The sequence below is a fragment of the Oryza glaberrima genome, chromosome 1 (assembly GCF_000147395.1).
Source record: "Oryza glaberrima chromosome 1, OglaRS2, whole genome shotgun sequence".
NCBI lineage: Eukaryota > Viridiplantae > Streptophyta > Magnoliopsida > Poales > Poaceae > Oryza > Oryza glaberrima.
Genome location: NC_068326.1, coordinates 18,819,354 through 18,830,499, shown reverse-complemented (window position 1 = coordinate 18,830,499; position 11,146 = coordinate 18,819,354). Strand labels below are relative to the sequence as shown.

At 42.4% G+C, this 11,146-nt stretch overlaps 2 protein-coding genes across 2 annotated transcripts; one reads left to right on the top strand and one right to left on the bottom strand.

Annotated features, from left to right (window-relative positions):
• Window positions 1-434: 434 nt before the first annotated feature.
• On the top strand, window positions 435-5,967 carry LOC127758667 (ribonuclease 3-like protein 1). The gene is made up of 4 exons (XM_052283964.1): window positions 435-1,010; window positions 4,305-4,445; window positions 4,532-4,821; window positions 5,573-5,967. The coding sequence occupies exons 1-3, from the start codon at window positions 624-626 to the stop codon at window positions 4,772-4,774; spliced, it is 771 nt and encodes a 256-aa protein (XP_052139924.1). The 5' UTR covers window positions 435-623; the 3' UTR covers window positions 4,775-4,821; window positions 5,573-5,967.
• Window positions 5,968-6,496: 529 nt separating this feature from the next.
• Window positions 6,497-8,631, bottom strand: LOC127757596 (uncharacterized). The gene is made up of 2 exons (XM_052283495.1): window positions 7,599-8,631; window positions 6,497-6,891 (listed from the first exon to the last, which is right to left on the bottom strand). Exons 1-2 carry the CDS (start codon window positions 8,427-8,429, stop codon window positions 6,847-6,849), a joined length of 876 nt encoding a protein of 291 aa, XP_052139455.1. The 5' UTR covers window positions 8,430-8,631; the 3' UTR covers window positions 6,497-6,846.
• Window positions 8,632-11,146: the final 2,515 nt, after the last annotated feature.

The window sequence follows — 11,146 nt, the reverse complement described above, 5'->3', positions numbered from 1 at the left end:
AGAAATAAAAATCATCAGTGATGAAAGGGGATCCGATAGATGAGGTTTTCATATCGCTGATCACTCATTGTGATCAAGGCGTCCATCCCCCGCATATAATTAAGGGTTATAACTTGTTATGAATGACCGGCTCCATAGTAGTGTATAATGTCATGAAAAAAATATTGCTGGATCCATGTTAGAAAGTATTTTCTTTTACTATAATAATTCTATAACCGTAAACGAGACAGAGTAAGACTTATTTTTGACAGTCAAGATACGTTTAATGCATGAGAGAGTATATATATAGTGCCCAAGTGCCTTCGTCCCGAAGTCTATTATGCATGGTGAACTGGTGGTGTTCCGAGCTGTGGTCGCATATATATCACTCTCACTGCCGACACAAGGACGATCTACCACCGGGTGCAGTATTATCCATCCAAAGGGCAAACAAGTCGCTGCCGAAAGGCGCCCGCCGGCTAGCTACGCTAGTGGCAGTGCCCATCAATCCACATTCCAGCCCCTTATATACTCCAGTACTCCACATACGAACAATCGGTCGAAAGCTCTAACTCTAGCTTTGATCCATGCATATCTATCCATCCTTTCTTTGATCGGTCGCAACGCCCAGAAACTGATCGACGATGCAGCAGCAGCAGCATCCGGCGCCGGGCGCGGAGTTCGTGGCGGACCGGGACGCGGCGCGGGCGGAGGTGGAGCGTGCACTGGGCGGGTACAGCTTCCGCGACGGCGGCGCGCTGCTGCTGGAGGACGCCCTGACGCACAGCGTGCACCCCAGGGACGAGGCCGGCGGGCGGGCCAGGCACCAGCGGCTCGAGTTCCTCGGCGACGCCGCGCTCGGCCTCGCCTTCGCCACCATCTTCTACCGGGACGACCCGGGCCTCGACCAGGGGGACCTCACGGTGCTCCGCTCCGCCAACGTCTCCACCCAGAAGCTCGCCCGCGTCGCCGTCCGCCGGCGCCTCTATCCGCTGCTCCGGCGCTACAACTGCGCCCCGCAAGACCACGAAGTACGCACGAACCTCTCCTCTGCTTTCCTCTGTACTCTCTCTCTCTCGCGGATCCATACTTTGCTAGTATCGATTAATTAAAGTATAAAAAAATATAGGACTACCTATTATATACTAAAATTTTACTGTATTAAACTTACTACAAACGCTTCCAAGATATTATGTGACACTCTATAAACACTTCTAAATCACCACATGGCACTCCAATATATTGAAGAAAATCCTATAAATTATGATTAAAAAAATACAACTAACTATTGATTTTCTTTTAAATAGATGGACCCAACGATTTTAACCATTAAATCCAGTATCACACCCGCACCGCGGTTGTGCCAATGGCCAAACGGCCCGGCCCTGGGCCAAGGTCAGTTGGGTCATCACGGCCCGACCTACACATCGGGCCGTCCCGTGCCAGCCAATGGGCTATACTCACGGCCCAAGCACGGCCCAATATGACTCGGGCCGTGCCAGGCCAGCCCGAAGGCACGACAGTCCATCGTGCTTAATAAGTCTATTTTCTCTCTCAACTCTTTGGGCTGTGTTATATATGGCCGAAGTAAGTATGTTTTGTATTCCTCTTCTCTTTGAACCATGTCTTATATGGCTGATTAAGTCTATTTTGGATATTTCTACTATTTTTCTTCTTCGACCGTGCAGTACCGGGCCAGCCCACCATGCAAAGGCATCGGCCAGGCACGGCCCAACTGTCGGGCCATGCAGTGCTTGGGCCGGGCCATCGGGCCTCAGGCCTTATGGCCATCAATAGATGTGCGTAGTACGTACCCTGTACTCCCTTCACCGTCCGTAATCTCTCATATTTTCTAACTAACTTCTCATATTTTCTAGTTAATTAACACTTAGTATATATATCTCTACTATTATAAAAATTGAAAATGTTTTTGCCAATACTCTGTACGTCATCCGTGTTTGTAATACAGCCGCCAGCAAAAATGGATCTTTGCTGGCGGCTAGCTTAAGACGACTGCCAGCGAGGATATTGATATTCACTGCCCTTTGTTTTGTGGCAGCTCCAAATTCCGCTAGCGAAAACCTAAAATAGCCGCCACGAAAGATGGTTTTCGTAGTAGAACTAGGACTTCACGTCATATGAGAATATTGAAGCAAGTCAATGTAAGGGGCCTAATGGGTTCTGTACCTACGTGGAGCTTAAGTGGGCACATGAGTGTGGGTCTCAAGAAGCATGTCAATGCTCGAACCAGGGTTTCACGGTGCATGATCATGTTTGATTTTAACAGTATTATCCTGCTAAGAGGCAGGAGTGGTATTTTTACAATACTTCTACATAGATTTAGACAAAATGATACATGAAAACATATTGCCAAGTTTGGAGCAAAGATGATTTTTTTAATACATTATCTTGTATTAGGTTTATTTCGGTGGTATAACTGCAATTTCCTCTATCAAAAGGTGCCTAACTTTCAAGATAATAATAATAATAATAGTAATAATAATAATAATAATAATAATAATAATAATAATAAGTACTCCATTTGTCAAAATAAATATAAGGCACTCGTACTTTTAGCAAAATCGGCATTCATAAGTTTTGACTAATGACTAAACTAATATATATGTTTAGTATCATGTATTCCATATTATTATGTTTATATCTGAAAGCACTTTTATGTGATGTGAAATTCACTTTTTCTATAACATATTATAAAAAATAAGTCAACTATATTGTTAAAGACATTGAAAAGCTAATACACGTTATATTTTGAGGGAAGTAGGGAACAGTACTGGTAGTGATTTATGACTGAATCCAATAGGCATTTTTATCGTTCGGAAGATTTAAGTCCTTTCTCTTTTTCCAACACTTATAGCAAGGCAATTTTGTAGGTGTTTTTGTCGTTCGGAACATTCAACTATGTTCTCTTTTCTTTCTTGTCAACTCCGTTCTCTTTTCTTTCCTCCACTTATAGCAAGATAATTTGTAATGAAAGTCCATGAGCTATTTTACAGGGTTATAATAAGAAAATAGATAAGAAGCACGTGCATATGCGCTGGCTTCTTCCTAGTTGTTTATAAAATGTGCATGTTATCTTTTCTTTTTCTATGGATAATATTCACTTTTATTTAATTTTATATGTGGATATAATTGTATTTTATTATTAAGTTCATTTGCAAAATTTACGATGTGATAAGTTGGGATGGTAGATTCACACTGTTATCATCGTTAGAGCCTTTAACGACACATCGGGATGTAAGATTTAGGTTTTCTCTTCATAATCTTAAATTTCATATATACATTCAAAACCTTCCCCATGAATAATACCCTGAAATTAAGAAAGCTTTAATGACCTGTTTGGTTGGAGGGTGTTTGTGATGGAGAATGGGAGTTTATGATATCTAGGAATTTAAGTCTGTAGTTTGGTTGGAAGACTTAGGAATTACAGGGGGGTTTGGGATGGGGAATTAAGAGGTCTAATTCCCACCAATCTCTTACCTGGGGGAGGCCTGTTAATTCGTGAGACTTGGAGAGAATTCGATGTGAAACCAAACAACGGATGAGGACTAAAAATGTAACTCCCATAACCAATCCCACCATCAACTCCCTCATTAAGACTCCCATTCCTCTTCCCTTCTCTTGCCAAACAAATCGTAATTGGATACTCATATTGTGTGCTAAGCATTTGATATGCTTAAATAAACATTAATCATAAGCTCAAAATAATATGTTGTAGATCGATCCATAATTTTATTTGGCCAGTTAACAACTCTTTGCATGAGATGCAAACTCGCTCCGATCAATAATATTCGACTTTGGGATGTAACTAAACTTAGCAACTCAAAGGAGTAGTACTATATACAAAGGTGAACTAAGGTATTATTATGGAACAACTGAATACCGACCACCTTCGTTTACCGCTAAAAAAATGTTTTAATTTACAGGCGGTGGAAAGCCATTTTCGCACGCGTTTAGCCACCGCCTGAAAAAGAATTTTACCCAAGTCATCTATTTTACCTAAGTGTAGCAGACTAGCACAATCCCACCTCACACTCATAGCTGATAGCTGGAGTATCAAACAATTTATTATTTTTTCAGTTAAATATATATTCAAACGAATATTTGGGTATGATCTCAAATGAGAAATAATAAAAAAATTTCAACCACAAAGTCCATAAAGTTGTAAGTGAAAACTATTTATTTTTTTAAATATGGTTGTTTTATAAAACAAAACCCAATCGAGGACAGATTCAGACCAACCGTACCGTGCACTTTGATGATTGGTATGCCGTATGCTCTTACTGACTATAGCATTTGTGATGCAGGTCAGCCGTTTTACCAAGTCAGTTGAAGGCCCATATAGTGGTGACCCCATTGAGGGTCCAAGGGTGCTTGCTGATATTGTTGAGGCCATTGTTGGTGCCGTCTATCTTGATTCCAAGCTTGATCTTGAAGTACTCCAGAAGGTTAATTTTCAGCCTTCTTTCATATTGTATGTTTGCTTTTATTAATGTAGATATGGTTCCTATATATTGAGTGATGTATGGTGTAGGTTGCGAAGTTGCTGTGTGAGCCAATTATCACCAAAAAGGCATTACTAGAAGATCCTGAGTCCATGTTGAATGAGCTAGGGGGAGAACATAGGGAAGATTTGGAAATCAAAATATTGGCGTGGAGGAAGGTGGCAAACGTAGTCGATGATGGCCGGGAGCAAGCGATCACAACTAGTGGACTTGGCAACGGCTCAGAGGATGAGGTTGGAAAGCTTAGAACAATAAGAATAGAAGAAGCTTAACGAGCAGCACAGCAAGTTACAGTAAATTGGCGACCAGGAACCAATCAGTAAGTACGATTACTATTATCTCCTCGAGTCAAGTTTTGTTTTTCATCCCAACACCTTGGGAACTTGAAATTTCATTCCTCCAAAGTCAGGGTTAAGAGCTAAATGAATTATAAAATTAGGAACACAGGAATTATAGAAACACAGAATGGCATATGTGTAAAATTAGGATATAATGGCAAAAAAGAGGAATAGAAAATATAGGAAACGCATGTTTGGAACATAGAAAAGAAAAATCAAGGATGGGAAGTAGGCCCACCTGTCAATCACTTGCAAATTTTGTCAACCACTATATAATGAAAATGGAGAGGATTGATATTTCAACTAAGCAATTGGAATTTTGAAAAATTGCACAACTACTTACTTTAGTGATTCCCAAGTCCACAACAATGGAGATTAATTTTCCGAATCTTCTTATTCATTGTTAAACCTTACATTCAGGCATTTTGTAAAATTTCACTATGTCGACCTAGCTATATTCAACCATATGTAATGTAGGTCTGCTAGAGCGGAGTGAACGTTCAACCAATTGCTTAAGATACACTTAACACACCATGTAAAATTTCACTATGTCGACCTACATTCAACCATTGTTAAACCTTTTGGATGGTTCAGATAGCTGCTTGATTCGGTAAATACAAATTTTGAGTCGATGTCTTAGTTTTCCCTGTTCTTCTTTTCCTGCTGCATGAGGTTTCTTTGTGCCACGTGAGGCATCATCCTATAGCGCAACTAAAATTTTTCTAACTACAGGTGAACTAGCAGCCCATATATAGTGGCTGGATCTGAACTTTTGTGGGTCAGGTATGGTACATATTCATGTATTGCGCAGGCACTTCTATGCTATGCTAGCTCTGAACATTGATGCCTGGAGGTTTGTTTTATGGCATGTTCACTGCTAGATAGTAGTAGCTGTGAAATCAATGTATGGCTACTGAAATTGATGCAGACCTGTACTATTGATGTCTGGTACCCTGGTTATCAGGCCAAGCGTGTCCTAATCTTGTCGAGCGATGAACACTATAGTGTATTTTGTCTTATGTACAATGGAGTTTTGTCATACTGAATCTGTGTTTGTACTCAACCAATGTGTATGTAGAATACCATGTAAAGTAATATTATTAAAGAATGTGTGATGTTTGTTCATATGGACTTACTCTCAGTGTCCTAGATATGAAAGAGCATATAGCTTTTCAGGTGGGCTCAGCTATTCATTTCTCATGGCCTTGCATGAATTCTTGTTCCTGAGCTAAAATTTTCCATAATTCATTTTTCATGTGTACAAACTAGTTGGCATAAATACTCAAGACAATCAATGTTCTTGCTTGACAATGCCGGGAGGTGCCAACATTTTATTAGATTCAATGTTTTATATGTTAAAAACAGGCGACCTAATATATCTGCATATTTATGTGCCAAACAAGTTTTGCCGGATTCAGTTTCTTGCTTCTGCCTGAGGCTTAAAAATGCCCAACAAGCTTGTGTCCTGATTAATGAAGCTTAAGCTCATTGTCATCATGTCATGGATGAAATAATCCCTGTAAATTGAACTTTTCCAGTTATGCCCATCTCTATTCATGCTATCAAGCAATCAAGTTTCCATTCGACGAATTCAGAGTGTATGATGAGTTTTGCAGTCATAAACCCTTTATATTACTTCCAAGGGGATCAAATGACTTTGCCAAGCCAATGTTTGGTTTATTACATTTTGTTTTCCTGAGCATCCCGGGGTATTTACAAAGGGTACACAAAGAAATTCCCGAAGCAACAAGCGGAGGGTTCATCTAACTCTCTAAATTCTTTCACTCAGTACATGACCTTTTTCTCTTTTTTTTTCGCAACTTAACCCTTTATCCTTGCATTACAGATTTACAGACTAAAATTCTTCTTTTACACTGAGCAGCGAATGCTTTGTCATCCGGATGTCCTTGTGATTTCCAGAGCTCAACATTTTGCAGATGTAGCATTCCTGATCTGCATGTCTGGGTACAGTTTGTGACACTGTACCGTGGGAGTTTGCAGGATTTCTAGCTCCATGGAGTAATCTGTTTGACGCTTCTGCGGATGCTTGCCTGCTCAAAGTTCAACTTTGGATTAGTCGCCAAGATTACTAACATATTCTGCGCCAGCTATATCACTAGATAAAATTAATGGATGTGTACAAGACTGCCAAAAAAAATGCAAGATGTGTGAAGTGTGCTTGTTTAGAGTTTAGAGTTTAGACAACTATCCAGGTTTTCAGATCTCTAGTGCTTATAAACATGATATATGTGTGCTGTCCATTGTTAACCCCAAAGAATCATATAAAAAATAACACATAAGATTTGTCGATCACAAAAATCCCTACTAAAGAAAATCGTTTTTTAATTATTGATTGATAATCTCCCGCAAAAAAAAATTATTGATTGATAATCAGCACAAGTTATGTCTTGTTGACCCCATATTTTGTTTTAAAAAAAAAAACTCTCTAGAAACCAATCGATAGTAATAACTAAATGAGTCTTAAAATATAAAAAAAAATTAGCAATACAAAATGTGTAGACAAAATCTCTTATATTTTAGAATATTTTAGAACGAAATAGTATAAACTAGTAATATTACAACACATACAATAGAATATTTTTTCTCAGAAATATTTTTTGGAGTTCCATGTTAAAATCTGTAATATGAAGAACAGAGTAAAAAAAAATCGCATTCGGACATCGAGTTCAAGTTCAGTTGCGGGAAACAGAGCAAACGCATAGAGAAAAAGCAGAGGAAGGCGGGAAACCGCACGTACCCACAGGTGCGAAGTGTTCACGCTCGGGAGGCTCTTGTTCCTCTTGAACCGCGTGATCCTCACCGTGCTCTTGGCGCCGCACTCCTCGCCGTCGGCCTCCGGCTCCGGGTCGCCGTGCCCGTCAGCCTTCCTCCGGTGGTCGTCGTCGGCGAAGTAGGACATCGACGAGGACAACGAGGATGACGAGGAGGAGGACGACGACGCCGGAGAACGGCACGACGCGTCCAGAGCCGCCGCGTCGTAGTCGTGTTTCTTGCCTCTCGCCGCCGCCGTGGCCTTCCTCCAGAGGCTCACCCCGACGGCGCTTGGCTTCCTCCGGTGGCTCGCCGTGCTCCCGCTCCTCGTCAGCGGCCTCGGCGGCTTGTTTCCACCGTAGGGGCCGTGCAGCACGGTGTTGGGGGAGAGCGACGAATCCGCCGCCGCCGCGGCTGCCGCTGCAGCCTGCAACCGAGGCGGCAGCTTGAGCGGCACGACGACGTGTCGCGCCTTGTCACCGTCGCGGCGGTCACCACCGCTCGCAGGCGCAGCCTCGCCGCCGTGAGAAACAGGTGCCCTCTCGTCGGCAGCCGGAGCGAGCGGCCGCGGCGGCGCGAAGTGTTCTGGCGCGACCACCACCACCTTAGGCCTCCCGGGCGCCTCCTCCCAGAGGAACGGCACGCCGACGGAGGACCCGAGCGACGGCGCCGCCGTGGGCGACGCGGCGTCGACGTCGAGCACCTTGCTCGTCCGCGACCACGCGCCGCGCGCCGCCTGCAGGCACAGCGCTGCCGGCGCCGCCCTACCACTGCCGCCGCTCACCGTCGTCGTCGCCGTAGCCTCCGTCCCCATCATCCCACGCACACACAAACACTACAGTAGTTGTGATCTCACACTCACACTCTTTCCCCCTCTCTCTGTGGCTCGCGATGGAAACAGATGTGGAGTGAAGCGCGAGACGAGAGATGGAGCAGTCAATATATCATCACGCAAGTGGCTGGTTGCACTTGCACGAGACGAATGGTGCGGGGGAGCGGGGAGTGGGAGGAGGAGCGTGTAGCGCGTGTGAAGGGGGGCTCGCGTGACCGTGATAAATGGGAGTCGTGCGTGACCGCGACGTCGTGGGAGTCCAAAATTTCCAACCACGAGCGGGGGTTGGGGACTTGGGGTTGGGCCGGGCTGGGTGGAGAAACCGATGGAATGATGCGCACGGCACAGAGCAGAGCCAGCGTGCGTGCGTGCGCGCTCCACTGTTGGAGTTGGAGAGGGCGGCGTTTGAAGGTTTCAACGCGACAGCGGCATGCGGACCGGCGAGGGAAGGGACGGGCGCGTACGCGTACGGTAGCTTTCCCCCCGCGCGCGTCGCGTCGCGGTGGCGGTGCCCCGTGCGTGCTGTCGCCGCGCGTATGTGTGTGTCGCCAGTACGCGCGCGGCGGTCGGTCGGTCGGTCGGTAGCGAGGTACGTACTGTACCTCATCGCGGTGATACACGGGTAGGCACGGCGCGTAACTGCTCTAGCTTTGCTCTCGCTACAGGTCGGTCATGCAAACTCTCTACCGACGACGGAGCAGCGTCTAACGTATAAGTGATACCATTTTCGAACGTTTGTTCTTGGTCTTGTTCTTCTTTTTTTTTTAAGAAGCACAGTAAAAAAACGCAGGACAACACATGATTTTAAAAGACTGGACTGATATATTTTGATATTGACGAAGTCACTACGAGCACCTCACTAAGGTACGTCGCCTACTATTAAGAGCATAAATATTATTTTTTTTAACGACTCGTACGAGACGGTGCGAAGTTCTACTGATAGAGTAGAAAAAAAATTACAAGATTACAACCCTGGAGGGTCGTAATAACGATAAGAGCATAAATATTATTGATAGATACGTCGCTTACCACTAAAAAATAAATAGTTGTAAATACGAGCATCCATGTTAGGCAACATATCCTATGCACACAGGCCCTCACGTGTACACACGTGCACACCAACTAAAAAATGTCACCAAAAAATCTAGAAAAAATCATACACATACTTTCAATTGTATTACACCTAGGGTTAAAATCTTAACGTCAAATTCATTATATTTTAGCCGTAACAAAAAAACAAAAAATCTGACAGTTTTAAGGTTGCAATTTTGTCAGAATTTTATCTTTTTTGTTATTCTCTATGTAGAATGAATTTGAAGATGCGACTTTACACGTAGATGTAATACTATTGAAAGTACATGTATGAATTTTTCTAGAATTTTTTGTGATAATTTTTAGTTGGTGTACACGGTGTGTACATGCGAGGGCCTGTGTGCATAGGATACACTCCCTCCATGTTAAGCTTAGAATTTGAAACTAGATAGACTTGTTTCACCGCAAGACACCAAACTAATTAAGTTATGTTTACTTTGCTGAACGTTTTTAATTATACTGATGCATAATTTTATTTTAATTTTCTAATTTATTTTAACACCATATTACAATCACCATTAAATAGTCAAAGAATTATTTTCGAAGAGATGATATTGTTTCCGACTATTTCTGAGCGTGAGCATAAGCATCAGTCGTTCCACCTCGTCGTCATCGACGTCCATGGTTTGTTGGGTTTACATAGTCGCGTCACACACACTACGGATATGCGCTCTAGACTACCAGTCTAGCTGGACCCTTGTTGTTGACTCCCAAACATATAAGCCACTTGATTTGCCCGCAATGATATAGATCCAGCAATTCTACTCTGTTTAATTATTACAGGTTCCTATTTACGTTATGTTATTTCTTTTAACTTTTTTCTGAATTCACGTATAAAATTCAAAGATCCGCAAGAGCATTTAAAAAAAGATACGGATCGATATGTCAATTCTCTTCCGATAATGATAGGAAATGACTGGGATGTACCATTTGGCTATCCATAACTGTATGCAGACGATCGTGTAGTATTTTGATCCTTACTACTTCTTTCGGCCCAAAACATAAGTTATTATTGAATGAAACCCATCCTAATACTATAAATTCTAGTACTAAGACTATTTAAATTTGTAATAGTAAGATAAGATGTATTCTAGTTTACTTTAATATCTTATATTTTAGCATGAAAGGACAATATGAGTACTAATTAATTCTGGTCGTTCCTATCAATACCGTCTGAGATGATTCACCGTACCTATGAATCCATTTATCTATGTCAGATTTTGATTCAAGTATTCAACTATTATATTTTTTTTACCATTATTACAAATTAAATTCCATAAAAAGAATATTACTATATAATAGTACTAAAACTGTATTATTATACTGTAAAAATCTCATAACGACAAGCTGGTGATCCTCCTATACAGTGACAGATAGCGTTGTTCCGTTCGGAGAGACGAATCAGTATTGGAGTCTAGAATGAAATGGACAAGCTTGTTGTGAATCAACCACCCCCCACAGATCCGCCACTCTTCTTGAGCTGTTGAGCGTACAACGTGATGGGCGACCACCAAACGCGATGCTCTTTCATACGCTAAGCCCATGCTGCCTTGTTAACGGGGCTGTTTAAGTTCGCGAAAAGAAAATTTTTAGATGTCACGTCGAATGTT